Source organism: Schistocerca gregaria, chromosome X, assembly GCF_023897955.1.
Source record: "Schistocerca gregaria isolate iqSchGreg1 chromosome X, iqSchGreg1.2, whole genome shotgun sequence".
Taxonomy (NCBI): Eukaryota; Metazoa; Arthropoda; class Insecta; order Orthoptera; family Acrididae; genus Schistocerca; species Schistocerca gregaria.
Window position 1 is genome coordinate 503,784,423 of NC_064931.1, and position 26,113 is coordinate 503,810,535.

Genomic DNA, 26,113 nt, shown 5'->3' on the forward strand with positions numbered 1-26,113 from the left:
AGGTGACTAGATAACAGTTAGGCGGGAGTGTGGAGGGGTGGAGGATCAGGGTTAGATGGTAGTACAAACTGGGAGATTCAGGGTTCAGTGTTGGGAACAGGTTGTCTCTAGTTGGAGGGATTGGCGACAAAGAAGTGTTTCCATTGCAGTGATTGGGAGAAGGAGGGTAGATCTTTGACAAGTGCAACATGGTTAAATCTGGGTGTAGGGCTGAAACTGCAGCCTTTGGGTAGGACTGAAATTTCTGTGGGGCTGAGGATTTTGGTAAAATGATTAACAACAGTGTTCCTGGATTGTTTTGGCTCTAGTTTTGGTGGTGTGCTGATAGGGAGTTTTGAGAGATGTGGTAAGGTCAAAATGTCAGCTAGGCATGTCTGGGTGCTGTGTGGGATTGGAAAGGAGGAATGCTGTGAGTAGGACAGTGTTTGAATAGTGGTGCCCCAGCCCAGCATTATAAAATCAGTAGGTTGGATAACTTTTGAAGGTAGTGCCTAGAATTCTCTTCTGGGTGCTTGAAAGCAAGGGATATAGTTTCAGAGATGTGATGCCTGTAGTAGGGAATGCATAGTAGCAGTCTCTCTTGCAGAGAGAGTAGAGATGGTCCTTATATCCCTGTACCATGGATATGTGTTTTTGCAATATGATGTTGGTGAGGTGCAGGCAAGAGGAAGGGTATTTCCAAAGGAAGGAATTTTTGTCTAGACAGCATGGTGTTGGGGAAACAGGAACTGAAGGCATTAGGTGGTTGTGAGAGGAGATGGATAACAGAAAAAGATGCGTAAAAATACATACAGACATGCAAAATTACCCACAAACACATAAAAATATTCCAAAATTTGCACCAATACTTGAAAATACATAAAAATACACGCAAGAAGATATGTAAGAAATGTAAAAAGAGGTGGAGGGATGGGAGATATGCTAAGTTGAGTTTCACAAGTTCGTGTGGCACAGGTAAGTGTGGAAAATAACATGTGAAAATATTCAAGTATGAGGGCAGAAATGAGATAAGTAGCAATCATTTAATTATCAATAGGAAGAATTTGGGGTGTGAGAAGCTGCACCAAAAACCCACATGGTCACATAGCCATGTGTTGTGCTTGGATGAAACCATTGATATGGCATAGCTCAGATGTCACAGCATGCGCAGCTTGGAAGGTGGAAAAAAAGAAAAAGACACAGATAAGAAGAGAAAAATGGAACAGACAATGAGTAGAGTGATACTTTAGATAATAGTAACAAATGAAAACATCACCAGATTGTGGGATGGAAGGAAAGCTGTTAGGCAAAATCAAACAAAGTCCATTTTGAAATATCATCAATTATGAGAAGGATACTCACCTTAAAGATGACATGTTGAGTTTCATACAGGCACAACAAGAGAGACTGTTGCACTCTAAGCTTTCAGCCAAAGCCTTCTTCAAAAAATAAAGGAAAACACACACATTCACACAAGCAGGCACACCTCACACACACGACATAACAACTATTGACAGTTGTCCTGGGAAAACTGTGTCTATTGTGTCAAAATAAAGCAGTGTGGAGGAAGGAAGGGTGAGCAATAGCAAAGTAAAGGTGGGGAAAGAGATGAGCACTGTCTAGCAGAGCATGCAGTGAACAGAAATCAGCAGGACAAGGTTCTTTGGTGCACTATTGGGTGGCTGTGTGGGAGGGGGGAGAAGGAGGGAGTGAACAGCAAGTGGAGAACAAAAGGAACAGAGAGGGGAAAATATTGGTGGGTACACCAATGAGGATGAGGGGTCATGAGTTGGTCTATAGGACAGAAAGGGCAGAAACTGTTGGTTGAAAGGTGTAGGGACAGTAGGTTACCCTACCTTCAGGCCACAGTATTTTCACTAGCATAGAATGTGTCACAAGGACGCCTTCCATTTCTATAGTTCAGGAAAGCTGGTTGTGGAGTTAAGGAGCCAAATGGCTCAGGTTGTGAAGCAGCCATTATAATCAAGCTTGCTATGTTCAGCTGCATGTTGTGTCACAGGTTTGTCCACTTTGCTCTTGGCCACAATATGGTAGCGACCATTCATCCTGGTGGACAGATTGTTGGTAGTTATAACAATATAAAAAGCTGTGCAATGATTGCCACAGATCTGGTATATGACATAGCTGCTTTTACAGATAGCCCAGCCTCTGGTGGGGTATGATAAGCCTGTGACAGGAATGGAATAGGAAAGTGCTGGGTGAGTGGATTGGGCAGGTCTTGCACCTAGGTCTTCCACAGGGATATGATACCTGTGCAAGAGGTTGGGATTGCAAGTGGCATAGGTATGGACTAGGATGTTGTGGAGGTTGGGTGGGCGACAGATCAGTTCTTCCAGTCCAGGATGGTATTCGGTTATGAAAGGGGCACCCTTTTGAAGCCAGTTCTTGAGGCTGATGGGAGGATTGGGGTTGTGTGGGAATATGATGTGGTAAATCTGTGTGAGGACTAAGTCTGAGGGATAGTGCCTTATTAGAGATAATCAAAGCCCTGACAATGAATGTGGTTCAGTTGTTCCAGTTTGGGCTAATATTGGATAATGAGGAGGGCACTCTTGTGTAACTGATTCTTGGAGAGTGGGGAATGGGGAAGGATTGGGGGGGGGGGGGGGGGGAGGGGAAGGACTGGTGTGAAGGATGTGGCACAGGAAATCTGTTGGCTTACTAGGTTTGGAGATTAGTGCCTGTCTGTGAAGCCTTTGTGAGACCTTCAACATACTGGGCAAGGGATTTCTTATCACTAAAAATATGACATCCATGGGTGGCCAGGGGCTGTATGGGAGGGATTCTTTGGTGTGGAAGTGATGGCTGCTGTTGAAATGCAGACACTGTTACTTGGTAGTTGCTTTAACGTGGACAGAGGTGTGGATGGAGCCATCAGACACAACAAGAGAGACTGTTGGAGGTCAACATCCAGGAAGGTGGCACACTAGATTGAGGAGGAGCAGGTGAAGCATATGGGAGGGAAGATGTTGAGGTTGTGAAGGAGTGATGATATGGTGTTTTGGCCCTCAGTTCAAATATGTCCCTCATAAGTTATCCAACCTGTTGACATTCTTGTCAACCCCTCATAGTACACAGGCCATACCTAGCTTACCTTTTCACCTTACCACATCCCTCAAAACTCCCTATCAACACTCCAAAGAGTCAAAACAATCCCAGAGCATTTTTGTTAACCTATCCACCAAATTCATCAGCCCCACACCAAAATTTAACCACGTTGCATTTGTCATAGATCTACTCTCCTTCTCCCAACCCCTGAAATGCAGTCACTTCTTTGACTCCAATCCCTCCACCCAGAGCTGACTTAATCCCAACACTGAACCCAACTTCTTCTCATCCAGCCATGACCCTACTCTGCCATTCCACCTAACCACCCCTTTGTCTCTTCCATGAATTCCGTATCTCCAAATTCCAAAGAACACTAACCTATCAGCAGAAGAAGGAAAAGCCATACAGTCTCAAAACAGGTCCTCACCTAATCATCCTATATGCAGATGAAAGTTACATCACAGTCACTATGAATGGCAGTGACTGACTGGCAGAAGGCCTCTGCCAATTGTCTAACTCCTCCACCTATAAACTCTGCCAGACCGATCCCATCCCAGAAGTCCAACATAACCACCAATACCTGCTTAAAGTCTTAGGCCCTCCCCAGAACCACTCTGCTGAATTCATTTCCCTCCCCAACTGCATGACACCTCACACAGCTACCGCCTACATGCTCCTAAAAATCCACAAACCCAACAATCCTGGATGCCCCATTGTGGCTGGTTATTGCACCTTCACTGAAAGAATTTCAGCCCTCATTGACTAGCCTCGAACATCAAGGATACCAACCACTTCCTCCATTCCTGGCTATTAACCACCTCCTTCCTGATGGCTTCATCCAGGTACAAGGGGGACCTCCTTCATCACCTAATATCACCCTGGGCTGGTTCAACTGTTCTGTCATCCATCCAACCTACAGCTTCTACAACATTGTACCCCATATGTATGCCACTTCCAATCCCAGCCCCTTGCAACAGGTATCACATCCCTGTGGAAGACCCAGGTGCAACACCTCCCTAATCCACCCACTCAGCACTTCCTATTCTAGTCCTGTGATAAGTTTATCCCACCCTATCAGAGGCTAGGCTACCCATGAAAGTGGTAATTTCATATACAAGCTCTGCTGCAATCATTGCACAGCTTTTTATATTGATGACTACAACCAACTGTCTACCAGGATGAATGGCAACTGCCAAACTGTGGCCAAGACCAAGTGGACCACCTCGTGGAAAAAATTGAAGCTGAACATAACATGCTTAATTTTAATGGCTGGTTCACAACCTGCACCATTTGGATTCTTTCTTTCCCACCAGCTTTTCTGAACTTTTCAGATGGGAGTTATCCTCAGACCACAGTCTCAAATGTCAAAATTATTTGGGCCCAACTTATGATAACCTACTGTCCTCACACCCTCCATCCAACAGTTTCTGACCCTCTGTCCTATTACCTCCTCTCAGATCATTTTGCCTCATCCTCATTGTGCTCCGCCTCTGCCAGCGTACCATCCGGTCTTTTCCTCTCTCTGGTTCTCTTCTATTCTGCTCTCATTTTTCCCCACCACGGCCTCCCAAAGCTGCCCTTCTACCATTTTGGGCTTATCCTGTCACCTTCTAATCCTTGCACACTCTACCAGACAGTGCTCTTCTTTCCCCCCACACAACGCACTCTGCTAGTCGTCTGCCTTCCCTGCACCACTCTCAGTTGCTGCTTTAGTTCATCAAAATAGTTGCAGTGTACCTAGAATGGCTGGAGATAGCATTGTCACATGTGCATGAAGTGTACCTGTTTGTGTGAATGTGTGTGTTTTCCTTTTTTTCAGAAGGAAGCTCTGGCTGAAAGCTTAGTGTGAAACAGCCTCATTGTTATGCCTGTCTGCAACTAAGTGTGTCACCTTCATGGTGAATAGCAATCTATTCTTTCATAATTGTTGAGATTCCAAACTGGGCTTTCAGTTGTTTGACTTTTACATGTAAGAGTCCTTTTAAGATAATATTAAACAACAAAACTCTGAGAACCATCCTTCTTTGTCAACTTTTCTTCTGAATAGCCCCACAAGAAAAATTTTATCCAAAGACACACATATTTGGTTAGAATGAGGAGGAAATGAGCTAGAGTTTAAAATATCATTGTCACAAAACACAGGATCTACTATGTAAGATAAAGAAATTAAGCCGTAATTGTACTGCAGACCAAATCATTTTGGCAGTTACCCACGTCATTTACATTTTAAGTAATTGTATGATGTATTAATTTGCAAACACTCACATTGTGCCAATTTGAATCAAGTATAAAACATGAGATAGCACTCATGATTCTTATAGCAATAAAATATTCGTTCTTTGTTGTCTTCTTCACAGAATATGCAAATCATGTTAGCAACATTTTCACATATAAGCTTGCAATCGATCATGTGCACACACACACACACACACACACACACTCACTCACTCACACACACACACACACACACACACACACACACACACACACACACACACACACAGATAGACTGTGAACCGTACATTTTCGTGCTTACGCCAATACTTTTGCCTGGCTTTATTTTGTTATAGATTTTTCATATGTATAACTGTTTATCCATATTCTTCAGAAATTTTTGTCTTGTAATTTTGTTGCATAAACTAAGTGCATAAAGAACTTTTGAATTTAGAGGACACATTTACCAAATGGAAAAATGCTGCTAATTTCAATCTTCTTTTTCTTCTATTAACACCAGAATTTCTAACTATATCATCATTAGCATGAACACCATATTTCACATGGTTATAAAATGTTCCAAATTCTGAACTTTTCTTACCTTTATCAGGTATTATTGGGATGAGTAGAAGAAATCAGAATTTGGCTTTAATATACAGGGTGAGTCATAACTATTGCCACCAAGAATAATTCTGAAAGTATGAAAAGTGTGTGGAACAAAAGTTCCATGGGACAATGGGGGCCGTAATAGGACGGTTTTCTGTTGCTAGGTGGGGTCATGTCAGAGATGTGAAGGTCACATTGGTTTTTTAAATGGGATGTTATACACTCCTGGAAATGGAAAAAAGAACACATTGACACCGGCGTGTCAGACCCACCATACTTGCTCCGGACACTGCGAGAGGGCTGTACAAGCAATGATCACACGCACGGCACAGCAGACACACCAGGAACCGCGGTGTTGGCCGTCGAATGGTGCTAGCTGCGCAGCATTTGTGCACCGCCGCCGTCAGTGTCAGCCAGTTTGCCGTGGCATACGGAGCTTCATCGCAGTCTTTAACACTGGTAGCATGCCGCGACAGCGTGGACGTGAACCGTATGTGCAGTTGATGGACTTTGAGCGAGGGCGTATAGTGGGCATGCAGGAGGCCGGGTGGACGTACTGCCGAATTGCTCAACACGTGGGGCGTGAGGTCTCCACAGTACATCAATGTTGTCGCCAGTGGTCGGCGTAAGGTGCACGTGCCCGTCGACCTGGGACCGGACCGCAGCGATGCACGGATGCACGCCAAGACCGTAGGATCCTACGCTGTGCTGTAGGGGACCACACCGCCACTTCCCAGAAAATTTGGGACACTGTTGCTCCTGGGGTATCGGCGAGGACCATTCGCAACCGTCTCCATGAAGCTGGGCTATGGTCCCGCACACCGTTAGGCCATCTTCCGCTCATGCCCCAACATTGTGCAGCCCGCCTCCAGTGGTGTCGCGACAGGCGTGAATGGAGGGACGAATGGAGACGTGTCGCCTTCAGCGATGAGAGTCGCTTCTGCCTTGGTGCCAATGATGGTCGTATGCGTGTTTGGCGCCGTGCAGGTGAGCGCCACAATCAGGACTGCATACGACCGAGGCACACAGGGCCAACACCCGGCATCATGGTGTGGGGAGCAATCTCCTCCAGAATCCCACACCATTCAGCCACCGATCGTGGTTTCTGTTGTGCAACTTGCTTTAGCCAACACGAATTTTCAGTTGCCCAATAATGCATGTTATGCAAATTAACATTTCCATGGTTTGTGAATGTAGCATCATCAGTAAATAGAATGAAATTAATAAATGTGTCATTCCTCTGAATCTGAAGTTGAACACATCGGCAGAATTCAATGCAATGCATGCAATCTGTACTAGTTAATTCTTAGTGGAAGCTAATATGGTAACGATGATATTTATGACGATGCCGAACATGAACACTACTACTCTGGCTCATGCCAGATTCCCTTGCAATTTGACATGAACTTATACAAGGGGCTCGAATCACAGCGGCATGAGTACCAATTTCCGTTTCCTCATTAGTAAATTTCCTTTTCCAGATATGTTTCCCATGTGTTAAAGATCCAATTTTTCTCAATTTATCATACACATATTTAAATGTACAATGTGTAGGCTGAGTACGTTGAGGATATCTTTCAGCATATAAGTCTCTAGCTCTCACTGAATTTCATTGGCATTCTCCATAAATGAGAAGCATATCAATTTGTTCTTTGAAGGACTACATCATTCACATTCACTTGATTCAATTGTACTAGTCTTACCATTCCTACTAGTGTTGTATTGGGAAACCATTGAATGGTGTTTACATGTCAATGGTGTGTTAGATGGATATGGAGTATTCAACGAATATTTACTATTTGAACAATATGCTAGAGAGATTTGTCAGAGCATGTGCTTCAATAAGTGCCAATGTGATAAGGAACACCACTCAATCCATGATACGGAGATTGCAGCACTACATTGATACCAATGGTCATCACTTCAAACACTTTCTGTAAATGGACATTCATGCCACCTTTTCAACCTTCACTGACTTTGAAAGACCTTACTGTTACACATCACTGAATTCATCTCAATAGCTGCTATCAGAAAATAAGTACCAAACTATAACGTCCCAACAAGGTTGACCTTCATATCTCTGACCTGATCCCACCTAGCAACAAAAAACCTATGTCATATTATAGCCCCCATTGTATCATGCAACATTTTTTCCACAAACTTTTCAGCTGCTGTCATACTTTCAGAGTTATTATAGGTGGGAATAGTTAGTGTGTCACCCTGTATAACACAATTGCTACATCTTCTATAAAACCAAAGAGCCTTGAAATGGTGCATCATTGTTTGTTAGACTAATTCTGGAAGAATATTTTTGGGGTGTTGTTTGGGGGAAATACCAAACTACGAGGTCATCAGTCTCATCAAATTAGGGAAGGATGGAGAAGGAAGGCAGCCATGCCCTTTCAAATGAACCATTCCAGCATTTGCCTGGAGCGATTTAGGGAAATTACGGAAAACCTAAATCAAGATGGCTGGACCCAGGATTGTACTGTCATCCTCTCCCCCCCCCCCTCCCCAAAGAATATGTGATGTATTCATATATAATGTTCCAGATAATATCAACGTTTTGTTCTGGGCGCACCAAAGCAACTGGCTTTATGCCTATATGGCTGATATTATTGGAATGAACATTTGCTAGATGGAATGAGATGCTTGTCAGTTGTCACACACTTTCCAAGAGCATACACCTTCAAATGCTTGTCTTTCAATGCTATGATAAATTCATAGATGTCAGGCCCTTCTACATCCTAAAGATATTTGTAATGGAGATAGGAATCTTTGTAAGTTTTTGTGTATAACAGAAAGCCTACAAATTTTGTAGGAAAGTTATGGTAGAATATAGATACTTAAGGAATAAAGGAGACTACTTACCAAGAAGCAGCAGCATTGAGTTGTCAATAGGCATGCATAAAAAATGAAGACAACTTGGTAGCTTTCAGAGTTATCCTTTCTAGAGGACACACACACACACACACACACACACACACACACACACACACACACACACATATGCGCGTGCATGTGCACATGTCCCTATGCCTATGTTTGCTGTGCCCCTACATGGTGCCTCTGGGTGCACAATGCTTTTGCTACATTGCAGCAGGTGGACTAGAGTACGGAGGGGTTGTCAGGTTGGGGTGGGTACGGGGAAAGAGAGAGGTTGGAGGCACGAAGATATGTTGTTGTGAGTGACTAGTGGGTAGAGGATGGCAGCTGGTTTGCCAATAAATAATGCTAGGCACATGATGCACAACTGTCAGAGCCAGTGGGGAGGAATACATGCTGAAGGCGATGTGTGAACATGAATTGAAAGGGGGGAGAGGATTGAAGAATGGGAAACTGTTGGGGGGAGGATGTGTGGACAGACTGAGGCGAGAACAGTTATAACTGTAAGCCAAGAATGTGTTGCAAGGGCAGTTCCCACCTGTATACTTCAGAGAAGTTGGGGGGGGAGGGAAGGAGCCAGGTGATCTGGACAGTGAAGCAACCATTGAAACAGAGAATGTTGGCCTCAGCTGCATGTTTGTGCCACCAGTTGGTCAATTTTATTCTTGGCAACAGTTAGTTGGTGGCCATTCATCCTTTTGGACTCCTGTTTGGTACAGATACTGACATAAAAAGCTGTGCAGTGTTTGCAGCAGAGTTGGTATGCTTTGACAGATAGCCTGGCCTCTGATGGGTGGATAACCCTCTGACAGAACTGGAGTAGGTTCAAATGCCTCTGAGCACTATGGGACTTAACTTCTGAGGTCATCAGTCCTCTAGAACTTAGAACTACTTAAACCTATCTAATCTAAGGACATCACACACATAAATGCCTGAGGCAGGATCCGAACCTGCAACCATAGCGGTCTCGCAGTTCCAGACTGTAGCACCTAGAACTGCTTGGCCACACCGGCCAGCAACTGGAGTAGGAAGCGTGGTATCAATAGCTAGGATGCCATGGCATAGCTGCCAGTGAAGTTGGCACTACGACAGACAATGATGACAGCACCCTCTACCAGGCGCAGTTCAGCTCTACGAGCACCACTGTAGATTCTCCTCATTTTGATCAAGAGCAGGTGGCTGGGATACCTCGCACCTCATTGCATCTTTTTGTACCCCACCTGGAAGGCAGCGCGTGGGTCTGGTCTTGTAAACTGAAAGGTTGGCCGAATGAAGGAAGTGAGTTGGAGCAGGCTAAGGTAATACATGTCAATACTGCAGTATGAACATAAGTCACCTTTATGCTAGCAAGAAGAATACACAACTTTGCAGTGAGGTGCAAAGTGTCCCATCCGTGTGCTCTTGATCAAAATGGGGAGAATCTACAGTGGTGCTTGTAGAGCTGAACTGCGCCTGCTAGAGTGTGCTGTCGTCATTGTCTGTTGTAGAGCCAACTTAACTGGCTGCTACACCATGGCATCCTAGCTATCGATACCACAGGAAGTACTTGGTGGGTGGATTGGGCAGGTCACCCACTGTGTCTTCCATGGGGATATGATCCTTGTGGCAAGTAATTGGTGTAGGGATGGACTAGAAAGTTGAATAGGTTGGGTGGAAGATGGAACACCACTTTAGGAGGCATGGGAGGGACCTTGGGTAGGATGTACATCATTTCAGGTCATGTTGATAGATAATCAAAGCCCTGACAAATGATATGGTTCAATGTTGAAGTCTGGGGTGATACTGGGTGAAGAAGGGGTGCACATTGCTTTATAGGTGATTCTTGGGGGTTGTGGGAAGATTAGGAGTGTGTAAGATCCTTTCCAACCTTCCTAAAGTGATGTTCCATCACCACTCACTCACCCTCAACCACTCTTGCCACCTCCCGTCTCTCTCTACCTCTACCCATCCAACCCAACATAACCCCCACCCCAATCTAGTCCACCTGTCGAAATGCAGCACTGGCACTGTGCATCCAGACAACATCATGGAAGGGCATAGGCATGCCCGTAAATGTGTGTGTGTGTGTGTGTGTGTGTGTGTGTGTGTGTGTGTGGTTTTTTTTTCTGTGTGGATTTTTACTCTAGCTCAAGAAAGAGTCAGTCTAGAAGCTAGCGAGTTTGCTTACATTTGTGTGTGGGCCTGTCAATAACTCATTTTGTTTCAGTCAACGATAGCTTCCATGCTTATTGGGTCCTCATCTATTTCTACTGTGCCATAATGTTTCTAATTAACATGGTGTATTAACAACCATCCAAGAGAGTTTGGAAGGTAAGGCCTCCTAATCAGCCGTCGAATAAAATAAATGCAATGAACAATAACATCACACAACTGTATCTAAAGCAAGTTGTTATTGTTTACTGAGAAAAGTGCTTATCTCCTTATCCACCCACCAGTCCTTTGCACGGATGTCAGATGCCTTGATATTTCCCAGTCCTTCCACGGAATTTACATAAGCATAAACCTCTCCTTGCAACATCAGGCTGGTGACCCCTACCAACACTTCGTCAACCTATGTGAACATTTTCCCTAAACCAGTTGAATTCTGTATGAAAGTGTGGACATTTTTGATTCCTTTATGTGAGAATCCCTTGCAACATCAATTACAACCTTGGATGGAACCATTTGAGGGAACCCAAGAAATGGAGAAGTGAAGCTAGTTTTGGACACAGTGCTGCTTAGGGGTATCACATTCAGTAATGCCTCATTATGGTGCCTCAGCAAATTTCCATTCTCCATCCAAAGTTGCTCCATCATAGCTTGAAGCTGTGAATCCATCTCTAGCTGTTCCTGTGACTTGGTGATGGGCATCCCTTTAAATTACACACATCAAACAGAGTGCTTAGAGTGCTTGTTGATTATGCTAATGAATACTTACAGCTTGTCATCTGCATATGATATGTGGATTTGATGTATTATTATGTTTCTGATCTCAGTTTCATGTACTGACCCATTCTGTGATGATAGAGATTTGGTCCTCCATTTGGTCATACAGAGCTAGAACCTTAAAAAACAAAAATAAAATAATAAAAAGGTCTCAGTGATGCCTCTTGCAGCACTGGGCACTGGCAGTGAATTCTCCTATAAAGTGAAGCTCGCAGCTTACATCATCTGACTGACAAACAGTGTGGCAGCATCAGGCAGTGACATGGCAGTGGCACTGCAGGCAGGATGGCACTGGGTTATCGTACCCTTAACGTCACCTTGTTCAAAGGTGATAGAGGTGGTGTGCAAGTTTGGATGGCCTTGTGCAACTGCAACAGCAGTGGCAGAAGTGGTGGTAGTGACAGCAGCACTGGGTAGCCAGCAGTAGGCAGTTTGGGCCGATGGCACGAAGCGTTCATCCACTGTGAGACATCACAGAGTCAGATGGCCACGCATGATGGTTTCAAGCACACAGTCATGGATAGTAATTTATATTTGGCATCTCAAAGCAAGGAACAGTGTGAATTTGGCATCTCACTTCTGACGCCAGTTTTTGCACCTGCTTGGGGGTGTAGTCAGGATCAGAAAGTGAAGTGAGCTTGTAAGAAATATACGCTACTCACTGCCATGGTGATGAGAGAAGGTAGCTCTGGTAGCCTCAGACTCTTGATGAAAGAGAAGTGAAATGCAAAGGTAAAGAAGATTAAACCACATTTAGCATCTGCTCTGACATCAGCTTGGAAGAGAAGAGAAAGCATTTTTCACCACTGCTCCAAGAGCCCTCTGTCTCACAAGTCAGGTGATCCTGCAGCATGATTTGACTGGTAGGGTGGCTTTGCCTATTCCACCATGAACTGGTCAGTTCTTGTCACATTCACTGAAGGGCGACTGACAAAAAAAGGTGGCCTCTTTGTAAACTTTAAATAAAAGAAAATTTTGTGGGGCCTGGGAAAATACAGCATGAAGGGGAGAAAGAGGAAAATAAAACCCTTATTAATAAATGGCTTCCATCAGCATGAAGGCAGTGAAGAAGAGGAAAGAAGTCCTCATTGATAAATAGCTTCCATCCTACAATGACAAGTGAACTGATTCACAGCTCATGGGAAGAGGCAAAAATGACTAGCTCAGGAAAGACCGTTAGGCAGCTTTTCACAGGAAACATATTTTGAAAATTAATGTAAATATAAACTGCCATAGATCACACATTATTTGATTTTCAGATGCTCACATCTGATGAGGAATAATAGTAATAAATCAAATAATATGTGACATGTTCCACTTTATCTGTACATAAATAAGTAATTGTAAGTGAATCTCTCACAGGTAATGTTTGGTTCCTTTTATTTTAAATAATCTGACACTTCTGAGCTGAGAGACTATTCCCTCTACAGGAAATGTGACCTTGATGGTGAGAGCAAAAGACAGTCATCAATGGGACATATCACACCTGCCCTATCACGCTCACCACTCAATTATAAGCAGTCACCATGGCTAGTCACGTATGGTCTAATATTACAGTACACTTTTTTATCTAGTATCATATAACCAGCTTAACAGAGAGTTTCTCAGAGATTCAATAAAAGAATTTCCTCATCTATCCTTGTCAGAAATTTTAATGCCCCCAACTGTCTCAGGGCTTCACAGACAGGACACAAATATCTTAAACACAGTCCAAGAGACACAGTTCAATTGGACTACACAATCCTTCTCTCCCACAGCCTTCCCATTTGTTCACCTGCCCTTACAGATGCTACTCTATGGGAAGTTGGTACTAATCTTTGTTTGAGCAACCACTTTCCAATTTCATTGCACTTCCCAGAAATGGCAGGCCTTGACAGGAAACCTTCAAACTGGGCATTGAGCAGAGCAAATTGAACATTGTACAGCCTATTAGTGATATGTGAATGCCCAGATAACATCTGGGAGTGGGCTGATGACATCACAAACATGATTCACTACACTGCTAGAGCATTCATCCCATAGATCTCAGGAAAAGAAAACAGTCTTCACAATTACGCACACACATGTGTAACCACTGGGATTCATGTTGAGACCATGAGGAGAAAACCAAGCATTATTTTGGATAGAAAAAGGAAAGACTAGGCAAACAATTAAAGAAAGTAGATGGAGATCATAACAAACATTTCTAAGTTAAATAAATCATCCCACTCTGGCAACATGGACATGGGAGTCATTTAGGAAAATGTCTGGAAGGAAGGGTAGAGATACAGGTGGCAGAAATATAGCAAAATTATACTGTTTTGGTATCACAATGTCTTATTGTGCAGACAGTGGTAGATTATAACATATAATGTGATACATGGTTACACATTCAAACATGGAGAATGGAAGACTGATTTTTGAATCCACTAACACAGAGATGAAGAATTCATTTCAGGTCCTCTGGTCACTAACAAAGAGATCACTCATTCTCCATGTGACAGAATCTGCCTTCTCGAAAGCAAAGAGGACAGTTGTTGGCCCTTAGGAATCCACTATTGAATGCTGCTCCACTATATCCCCACTTCAAAGATATCCCCCTGAAACTTTTTAATAAGATCTCATTTAAGTGAGATTATAACAGCTCTTGGAGGGAAGCTACCATGATCTCTCTCCTAAGTACAGGGAAGGTTCACAAAACTCCAACTAGTTATCATAATGTTGCTCTGACCAGCTATATAGGAAAGACTCTTCAACTGATGATCATCAGCCATCTTGTGTAATTCTGAATAAAAGAATCTCTTTTGTTCCTTTCAGTATGGGTTCAGGAGGTATAATTCCACTCTTGAAAACCTTATTCATGAGGTAACAACAATGCAAATGGTTCAAATGGCTCTGAGCACTATGGGACTTAACATCTATGGTCATCAGTCTCAACTTAGAACTACTTAAACCTAACTAACCTAAGGACAACACACAACACCCAGCCATCACGAGGCAGAGAAAATCCCTGACCCCGCCGGGAATTGAACCCGGGAACCCGGGTGCGAGAAGCGAGAAGCGAGAACGACCACGAGATGCGGGCAACAACAGTGCATGAAAGTTTTCTTTTCAAGCAGTAATTAACAAATATATTTTTTAGCTCAAAGAGTTTTGTGATATTACATGAAGTCATATTATCTTACATCAACTCCATGAGTGGGGATTTTTTTGGCTATCTCCAAATTTTATTGCCATTCTTCCTACAAATTCAATATTTTACATACTGAGAGGTATCTGCCTTCTCATATAATTTTATTTCGGTAAGTGGTGATCCTCTGTGAAGTATTTTAAATGTTTCCCCTTTCCTTGTTTCTTCAAACAACATTTTGTCTACCACAAAATGTCCTGTAGAACACTTTTTTCTGTTTTCTGTACATCCTCCAATCTTGTAACCACATATCTCAACTTCAGACACTATTCAAAATGCTGGAGAAATGGGTATAGAATACTGCTTCTAGGTTTTCATACACAAAACTCTGTTCATTAATTTTAATAACTCACACCATGACTGTAGCATGACTGACAGGCATCTGAGGAACAGCCCTTAATCTTTTGAAAATTTGGTGGTGCCTGGGCCTTACATTTGATGACAGACTTACTTGACAGCCACATCTGAAAGATCTTAAAGCTAGGTTAGTGAGATCATTTGGAATATTAAAATGCTGGGATGACTAAACTAAGGGGCAGACAGAATGTACTTGCTGCAATTTTATAGAAGTTTTATACATTCTCTTCTCAATTATGGCTGCATACCTAAAATGTTAGATGCATTTCATCACAATGGCACTGATTTGGGTACTAAGACTTACCAAAAAAGCGCCATTCCCAGCTTATTTTCTGAAAAGGGGGTGGGGAATCACATTATCCACCTGGCAGCAGCTTCTCATTCTGCTACATCGCTAAAAATATTGCTCCATTGGCTAGTCATCTGTATATACTCCAGCTGCCCATCTGCATCTGGAGCACTCACATACATGATACTCAAACACCACCAACCACTTCAAGATTTGAGCAGAGTAGCTTATGATAGACTTGGAAATATCATTCATAAAGACTCAGTTGGCTTCCTCTCTAGTTATTGCAAAATTCCAGGATGTGTTTAAAATTGATGGGGTATATTAAGTCCACATTGAAACTCATATTTTAAAAATATATCTTTATCAGCTTTTAAATGAGGACAACAATTTTAAAGCTATGCACACAGGTTGGTTTGTGCAGGGGATAATCTAACACATGCAATTATGGTCCCTGACTGTGTTTTCAGAATTCATCTTCTGAATGAGTGTTCTAACTTTCACACAAAAATTCATATAATCCTGGAGGTGCTGATCAATGCATTATGTTCTTTACCAGCTCCATTTCCCTGAGTGCTGCATAGCCCAATTAAGACTTATACATAATAGGTAAAACTGTCTATTGAATCTATGACACTATTTACCAGGCACAGAGACAATGGAAGGTAGTGGAATTTTACTTGATACCTCATTGACATCCAGGAATATTAAATATCTGACAAAGTAGTGAAAGAACTTTCAGAGGAGGCCATCATAAAGCTGTGTGCCATTCCCCTGTGCACAGTTATCACACTGTTGATCCATAAACTGATTTGCTACTGGCAAAACATATAGCTAGGTAAGAGTTACAATAAGCTGTAACATGTGAAGTTACCTCCATCCCACAATGAAGCAGAGATGATGATCTTATACCCTTGTGTACTGGATACATTCCATTAATGCATGGTTTTCTGCTACAGCATGAGGATCTGCCTGTATGTCTACATCGACATCTACATCTACATGGTTACTCTGCAATTCACACTTAAGTGCCTGGCAGAAGGTTTATCAAACCATTTTCATACTACTTCTCTACCATTCCTCTCTTGCATGGCACATGGGAAAAAGGAACACTTAAATCTTTCTGTTCGAGCTCTGATTTCTCTTATTTTATTATGATGGCCATTTCTCCCTACATAGGTGGGTGTCAACAAAATATTTTCACATTTGGAATAGAAAGTTGGTGACTGAAACTGCCTTTGTTTCAGTGACTGCCAACCCAACTTGCATATCATATTAGTGACACTCTCACCCATATTGCGTGATAACATTAAACAAGCTGCCCTTCTTTGCACTTTTTTGATGCCCTCCGTCAATCCTACCTGGTAAGAATCTCATACCATGCATCGATATTCCAGCACAGGATGGACAAATGTAATGTAGGCTGTCTCTTTAGTGGGTATATCACATCTTCTAAGTGTTCTGCCAACAAAGCACACTATTTGTTTCATCTTCCCCACAATATTATCTATGTGGTCTTTCCAATTTGAGTTGCTCATAATTGTAACTCCTTGGTATTTAGTTCAATTGATAGAACTTAGATTTGTGCAATTTATCTTATACCCAAAATTTATTAGATTTCTTTTAGTACCTGTGTGGATGACCTCGCACTTTTCTTTATTTAGTGCAAATTGCCACTTTTTGCACCATACAGAAATTCTCTCTAGATCATTTTGTAATTGGAATTGATCATCTGATGATTCTACTAGATGGTAAATTACAGTGCCATCTGCAAACAATCTAAGGGGGCTGCTCAGATTATTACCTAGATCATTTATGTAAATCAGGAACAGCAGAGGGCCTATGACACTATCTTGCATAATGTCAGATATTACTTCTGTTCTACTCAATGATTTACCATCTATCACTATGAACTGTGACCTCTCTGAGAGGAAATCATGAATCCAGTCACACAACAGAGACAATACTCCATATGCACGTAATTTGATTAATAGTCGCTTGTGAGGAACGGTATCAAAAGCCTTCTGGAAATCTAGGAATATGGAATCAATCTGAGATCCCTTGTCGACAGCACCCATTACTTCATGGGAATAAAGAGCTAGCAGTGTTGAAAAAGAACAATATTTTCTGAATCTGTGTTGGTAATGTATCAATAAGTCATTTTCTTCAAGGTGATTCATAATGTTCAAGTACAGTATATGCTCCAAAATCGTACTGCAAATTGAGGTCAGTGATATGGGTCTGTAATTCAATGTGTTACTCCTATTTCCTTTCCTGAATATTGGACTGACCTGACCTACTTTCCAGTCTTTAAGAACAGACCTTTTGCCAAGTGAGTGGTTATTTATGGTTGCTAAGAAAGGCACTATTGTGTCTGCATACTCTGAAAGGAACCTGATTGGTATACCATCTGGACCAGAAGACTTTCCTTTCTTAAGTGATTTGAGTTGTTTCGCAACACCTAAGATATCTACTTTTCTGTCAATCAGACTAACAGCTGTTCTGGTTTCGAATTCTGGAATATTTACTTTGTCTTCTTTTGTGAAGAAATTATGGAAAACTGTATTTAGTAACTCCGCTTTAGTGACACCATCATCAGTAACATTTCCATTGCTATCACACAGTGACAGTATTGACTGTAGTGCTTTTAATGTACTCAGTTCAGTGAAATATATTTTAACCCATTGCATATCATACACTGACAGAATAATGGTCCTTGATATAAATAAGGATCTCTCTCTCAGAGTTAGATGATGTCAGGCTGAGCAGAGCACATATTTTCAACTTTTGTGGATCACCACTTTCCTTCACTAAAACATTAAGTAAGAGATTTTAGGTGTTGCATAGAGGCTGGTTTATCATGTCCATTATGTGATTAATGTACATTATAGATTTCATTTTACTCTATGTCTATACATCGTTTTCTTTGTTAATCACAAAGTAAAGTGCCCGAAAGCAAATGCCAACAACATTAACACACAGTTTATGCCTCAGATGCTGATTGCCTGACTGTTAACTCCCAAAATACAAATCCACACAGCAAAATTTGGGGAAAGAGCTCTTGATTGAGGGATTCTAACTGTCTAGATCCCCTTGTCCAATCCATGTGTGCATACCACACAGTTGTTGCTACCCCTAAGGTAACAGTCATAATAAAAGGTCTGTTCAAAAAATTCCGGAACATTCATAATTTCACGCCAGTGGTATGTTGGAGGGTAATGTAGTTGGCATCCCTGCACACACCTGTGTTTAATGTGTAACTGCTGGAAGTTTCATTATCGTTTGTCTATTAGTTATAGTTGAGTGCTATATTGAGTACAACGTCGTGTCACACAGTTTGCGAATTTCGAGACGGCAGAGTTAGAGGAGCATCGTGTCTGCATTAAATTTTGTGTGAAACTCAAGAAAACCTTTACAGAGATACACCAAATGATTCAGAAAGCCTACAGTGATGAGTGATAAGCCATACTCAGTGTTACAAATGGTTCATACAGTTTAAAAATGGCCAGATGGAAGTTAAAGATGACACTTATTCAGGTTGCCCTTCAATGTCTACCAACAATATTCATGTAATGAATGTCAATGAAATTTTGCATGCTAATTGAAGACAGACTGAGCTTGCAGAAGAATGTAACAGTTAAGTTGTATCATGTCATGAAATCCTGACACAGCATCTTGGACTGCATCATGCTGCCACCAAGTTCATCCCACAGCTCATGAGTCAAGACCAAAAATACCATCACCTTGCAATCTGTGAAGAGGTTTTGGATTGTGCAAATGAGAATGAGATGTTCCTTAAGAGAATTATAACTGGTGATGAGATGTTGGTCTCTGGTTATGGTGTTGAGACCAAGGTTCACTCTTGACAATGGGTCAGGAAAGGTTCTCTCAAAACCAGAAAAAGGTCATGAGGTCAGGTCAAATGTCAAACCCTTGCCTATAGTTTTCTTTGATGTTGAAGGATTAGTTCTTCATGAATTCATGCCACAGGAGAAATTGTTAACCAATGGTACTATCGGTTCATGTTGCAACACCTTTGAGAAAGTGTGAGAAGGAAATGGCCTGAAATGTGGCAAGAAAACTCATGGCTCTTGCATCATGATGATGCATGTGCACATTCATCCCTGTTAGTGCATGACTATTGCACAAAAACAAATCACTGTGGTGCCTCATCCTCCATACACTCTGAACCTAGACTCTGTGGACTCTTTTTTTATTTTCAAAGCTGAAACCCCCATTGAAAGTGTGAAGCCTGCAGTGATAGAGGAGATAAAAGAAAATTCACAGACAACACTTTACGTGATCCAGCAAGAGGCATACCAAGACTGATTCTGGAAGTGGAAATGGCATTGGAAGTGGTGTAACAGTTGTGGGGGAGAGTATTTTGAAGGATATCATGCACAGTAAGTAAAAGGTAATAGCAGAAATATTGAACAGACCTTATATGTCATTTTACAGGAACCAAATATGGGAAGCCTGCTCACATACCCTCAATGCAAACAGTGTGAATATTCAAAGTTTTCCACCCTGTGGACCAAATGTATATTGAGTAATTCCTCAGTTTTGCCCAAAATAGAATGGGACACCAACAAGCTATTATGTCATATTTTGCCATACAGCTCAATTTTTGTGCAGCATAGAGTGGCTTTGGGTCAAAAAACTGTTCTCCCAGCTGTTGTCAGCTTTCCAGACTATGGAATTGCTACTAATAATTCAAATAGCTCCTCAACTGGCTTCATTAGGCTGAGTGCACTCCATTCCAGTCCTCCCATGAAAGAAAAATCTTTGGCAGCACCAGGGATTGAATGTGGGTCCTCAACATGGCAGTAGATCACTCAACTACACAGGTGAACTACCAAATGTAACACTATACATTAAATAGTCATTTGTAATTGCTATATGCTTTGTGAACTGCCCAGTGTTAAGGGTGACACAATGACCAAATCACTGTTTTATGATGTTATTAACTGGAAACTTGTAGATTCTGATTGTAGGCTCTGATTGTATTGATGTTACGCAGTGAGATTCTGAAGCATGCATGTCAGACTACTATGAGCATAACTCTAATGAGCCTTAGCTCTCTTCACATGTCTAACAAAACTCTTCAGGCTCTAACAGACTAGCATACCAATTTATGGGATGCCAGATATGCTACTGGAAAATGTGAATTCTCGGACTTTTGGTATTCTGCCTTGTAAGAAATGTGAGTAGTTGATAAGATTACGTGAAGTTTCATTTGCTACAGATGTGTAAAGAGAACAGAAACTTCAAAGTAAAATAAGGCAACACAGTTAATTATTTTATATCCCTTAAAATTATGCAAAATTCACAATTACTGTTTATAAAATACTGATTATTGTTACTTCAGTACTTGGCTTTGTTCTCTTTTATAACAATATTTGTTATTACTATTTGACACTTAATTGCAGCAAATATACACATGTTGTCACCTGTACCGCAGTAGGTGCACTAAAAATGAACTTTTAATTAGCCGTTACTTATATAGCAGCTTTCTATCACTTGAATGATTAAATTTAGTATTGCTTTAAAATATCAATGATGTTTACCTATTTCTATTAATGGATATTTGCATTTGTGTAATATGCCTAGTCAAAAGCTTTGCATCCAGTTTTATTTTCAACCAGAGCCCCATATTCTGTGATATTAACTATTGTTTACAGTATCTGCCTGTAGAAGCTTGCGTCTTAGCATTTTATCAATACAAGACAGATAAATCTACATTTCTATGGAATGATAGTTGTGATCATGGAAAGTGGTAAACACACAAATAGCCATTTTAGAAAACATAACAAAACCTAATTTTATTTGTCATTTTTTTAAATGTTTGGTTGTTCTTATGCTGGTTTTCAAGTTCCAGAGAATGACATCTTTCACCATTTAATGATGTAGTTTAATCAGCATACATTTTGTGATAAAAATTTGTCTAAATAAAAAGTGGCTTTTAAAAAATTTATTTTCAGGTTAATTTTTGACCACTTTTTGAACTTGTTTGTAAAAATTTATAATTTGTGGAGCTTGATGTTAATTTTTTTTAAAAAATCTCCCAGTTTCAGAAATATTTAGTGTGCACTACTTGTATGCTCACAGATATTTCTAATAGTTGATGAAAGATAGATTACAACTCTATGAGTTGTTTATCTTAAATATGTTTTAACAGTGAAATTCAAAGTTTTTTACCAAGAGAGAGATATACATGTTTCGTTATATGAATCCAATAACTAACTAATGACACAATCCTCAATAATATGTAAAGGTAAATATTAATAGGAGCATGTTAACAGCTGGAGCTACAGAAGATAGAGCGGCATACAGGAGTGACTGGTGTTCTGTCACAAGATGTGTGCCAACTGCTGAAAGCAATGGTTGCTGTTTCATGGCGTGCAGGTCACACATGTCGTATTGATGATAATGATCAGTGTGTCTTCTGTGAATCATGTGTAATGTGGTACCAACTGGCATTGGAATTAGTCAAGCTGTTTGCACCACAACAGCCTGCCCATCTACCAGATGTGAGTTTTGTTAAATTACTGCAGACTACATAAATCTGTACCTTTAATATATCTGCACTGTACCTGATAAGTGTGATACTGGAATGAAATGGTATTTTAAGCTGTAATCAGTATTTAACAATGGCAAGTCATTTAACTTGTAATAATATCATGGCATGTATTTAATACATCATACAACTAAAGGAAACTGTTTCAATGGAATGGACAGTTTCCAGGGTAATAGTTATTAATGAACATTTGTTAGAACTTTGTAAGAAATGGTACTATATTGTCAGTTGTGTTGTCAAACTCCTGGTATTCTTCATTGGAGGAGGAGAGTATTCTTAGTATATGTTGAAAATAAATAGTGCTACAGCCTAAGCTTTGTCCAGTTTGGAGCAGAAGATACAGCCACCATTGGTTTAGCTGTGATTTCTCCACTATGTATATACAGATAGACTACTGGAAAAGCAAGGATTATAAAGCTTGCTGGGAAAACTCTGTCTTCATAATACTTGATGACCTTTATCAGTTAAACTGTATGGCACATAATCTGTGCAACACTCCAATTTTCTTATAATGTGTGATGGACCACCTGTTTGAATTTTTCATGTCCATTATGTGTCTTTGCTTTCTGAAAGACATGTAATGTTTTCAAAGACATATAAGGAGCATCGAAAGTAGTACATAACTATGATGAAATGTACACTCCTGGAAATGGAAAAAAGAACACATTGACACCGGTGTGTCAGACCCACCATACTTGCTCCGGACACTGCGAGAGGGCTCTACAAGCAATGATCACACGCACGGCACAGCGGACACACCAGGAACCACGGTGTTGGCCGTCGAATGGCGCTAGCTGCGCAGCATTTGTGCACCGCCGCCGTCAGTGTCAGCCAGTTTGCCGTGGCATACGGAGCTCCATCGCAGTCTTTAACACTGGTAGCATGCCGCGACAGCGTGGACGTGAACCGTATGTGCAGTTGACGGACTGTGAGCGAGGGCGTATAGTGGGCATGCGGGAGGCCGGGTGGACGTACCGCCGAATTGCTCAACACGTGGGGCGTGAGGTCTCCACAGTACATCGATGTTGTCGCCAGTGGTCGGCGGAAGGTGCACGTGCCCGTCGACCTGGGACCGGACCGCAGCGACGCACGGATGCACACCAAGACCGTAGGATCCTACGCAGTGCCGTAGGGGACCGCACCGCCACTTCCCAGCAAATTAGGGACACTGTTGCTCCTGGGGTATCGGCGAGGACCATTCGCAACCGTCTCCATGAAGTTGGGCTACGGTCCCGCACACCGTTAGGCCGTCTTCCGCTCACGCCCCAACATCGTGCAGCCCGCCTCCAGTGGTGTCGCGACAGGCGTGAATGGAGGGACGAATGGAGACGTGTCGTCTTCAGCGATGAGAGTCGCTTCTGCCTTGGTGCCAATGATGGTCGTATGCGTGTTTGGCGCCGTGCAGGTCAGCGCCACAATCAGTACTGCATACGACCGAGGCACACAGGGCCAACACCCGGCATCATGGTGTGGGGAGCGATCTCCAACACTGGCCGTACACCTCTGGTGATCGTCGAGGGGACACTGAATAGTGCACGGTACATCCAAACCGTCATCGAACCCTTCGTTCTACCATTCCTAGACCAGCAAGGGAACTTGCTGTTCCAACAGGACAATGCACGTCCGCATGTATCCCGTGCCACCCAACGTCCTCTAGAAGGTGTAAGTCAACTACCCTGGCCAGCAAGATCTCCGAATCTGTCCCCCACTGAGCATGTTTGGGACTGGATGAAGCGTCGTCTCACGCGGTCTGTACGTCCTGCACGAACGCTGGTCCAACTGAGGCGCCAGGTGGAAATTGCATGGCAAGCCGTTCCACAGGACTACATCCAGCATCTCTACGATCGTCTCCATGGGAGAATAGCAGCCTGCATTGCTGCGAAAGGTGGATATACACTGTACTAGTGCCGACATTGTGCATGCTCTGTTGCCTGTGTCTATGTGCCTGTGGTTCTGTCAGTGTGATCTTGTGATGTATCTGACCCCAGGAATGTGTCAATAAAGTTTCCCCTTCCTGGGACAATGAATTCACGGTGTTCTTATTTGAATTTCCAGGAGTGTATTTAAGCAACAGGCCTTCATTTGCACCAGACATTGTACTCTTTATCACCCAATAAAGAAATGTCTTAGGGCACCTAGTTAATGGAGCTGTAGTCCATAACAATATATAGAAATAAAAACCTTAATAGGTTTTCCAACTCCTCAGTGTATCCATAGTTTCACAAGTTTACACAAAATGTGCTCCTAATACAGGCACTTCATGAAACATTAGAGTACCAAGGCACAACCACTGCTAGAAATCTACATCTGCATCTACAGCTACATCCATACTTCACAAGCCACCTGACAGGATGTGGCAGACGGTACCTTGAGTACCTCTATTGGTTCTCCCTTCTATTCCAGTCTTGTATTGTTTGTGGAAATAAAGATTATCGATATCCCTCTGCGTGGGACCTAATCTCTCTGATTTTATCCTCATGGTCTCTTCGCGAGATATACATAGGAGGGAGCAATATACTGCTTGAGTCCTCGGTGAAGGCATGTTCTTGAAACTTAAACAAAAGCCCTACCGAGCTACTGAGCATCTCTCTTGCAGAGTCTTCCACTGGAGTTTATCTATCATCTCTGTAATGCTTTCGCGATTACTAAATGATCCTGTAATGAACCATGCTGCTCTCCATTGTATCTTCTCCATCTCTTCTATCAACCCTATCTGGTATGGATACGACACCACTGAGCAAAATTCAAGCAGTAGGTGAACAAGCATACTGTAATCTACTTTCTTTGTTTTTGGACTGCATTTCCATTGGATTCTTCTAATTAATCTCAGTCTGGCATCTGCTTTACTGACAACTAATTTTATATGGGCATTCCATTTTAAATCACTCCTAATCCCTACTCCCAGATAATTTATGTAATTAACTGCTTCCAGTTGAGGACCTGCTATATTGTAGCTAAATGATAAAGGATCTTTCTTTCTATGTATTCGCAGCACATTACACTTGTCTACATTGAGATTCAATTGCCATTTTGTGCACCATGCGTGCACCAGATCCTCCTGTGTTTCAGTACAATTTTCCATTGTTACAACCACTCGATATACTACAGCATCATCCGCAAAAAGCCTCAGTGAACTTCTGATGTTATCCACAAGGTCATTTATATATATTGTGAATAGCAACAGTCCTGTGACACTCCCCAGTGGCACAACTGAAATCACTCTTACTTCAGAAGATTTCTCTCCATTGAGAATGACATGTTGCATTCTGTTATCTAGGAACTCTTCAATCCAATCACATAATTGGTCTGATAGTCCACATGCTCTTATTTTGTTCATTAAACAACTGTGGGGAACTGTATAAAATGCCTTGCAGAAGTCAAGAAACATGGCGTCTACCTGGGAACCCATGTCCATGGCCCTCTGAGTCTCATAGGTGAATAGCGCAAGCTCTGTTTCACACAATTGTCTTTTTCAAAACCCATGCTTATTCCTACAGAGTAGATTTCTAATCTCCAGAAAAGTCATTATTCTCGAAGATAATACGTGTTCTAAAATTCTACAACTGATCAATGTTAGAGATATAGGTCTATAGTTCTGCACATCTGTTTGGCATCCATTCTTGAAAACAGAGATGACCTGTGCCCTTTACCAATCTTTTGGAATGCTACGCTCTACTAGAGACCTATGGTACACCGATGCAAGAAGGGGGGCAAGTTCCTTCACGTACTCTGTGCAAAATTGAACTGGTGTCCCATCAGGTCCAGCTGCCTTTCGTCTTTGGAGCGAGTTTAATTGTTTTTCTAACCCTCTGTCATCTATTTTGATATCTACCACTTTGTCATCTGTGTGACAATCTAGGAAAGGAACTACAGTGCAGTCTTCCTCTGTGAAACAGCTTTGGAAAAAGATATTTAGTATTTCAGCCTTTAGTCTGTCATCCTCTGTTTCAGTACCATTTTGGTCACAAAGAAATGCTACAAGGGACAGTAGGTTTTTTTGGAACAAGGATCCATAATAATTTTTCTCAGTCCTCAAGGATGT

The 26,113-nt window shown here is 41.9% G+C and overlaps 1 protein-coding gene across 4 annotated transcripts in view; it reads left to right on the forward strand.

Annotated features, from left to right (window-relative positions):
- LOC126297705 (protein unc-79 homolog) overlaps window positions 1–26,113 on the forward strand; it is an 810,295-nt gene that overhangs the window by 210,103 nt on the left and 574,079 nt on the right. For all 4 annotated transcript variants that reach the window (XM_049988834.1, XM_049988837.1, XM_049988836.1 and 1 more), the window contains exon 15: window positions 21,797–22,024. In XM_049988834.1, coding sequence (XP_049844791.1) covers window positions 21,797–22,024 — 228 coding nt within the window. The remainder of the gene's footprint in view (window positions 1–21,796; window positions 22,025–26,113) is intronic.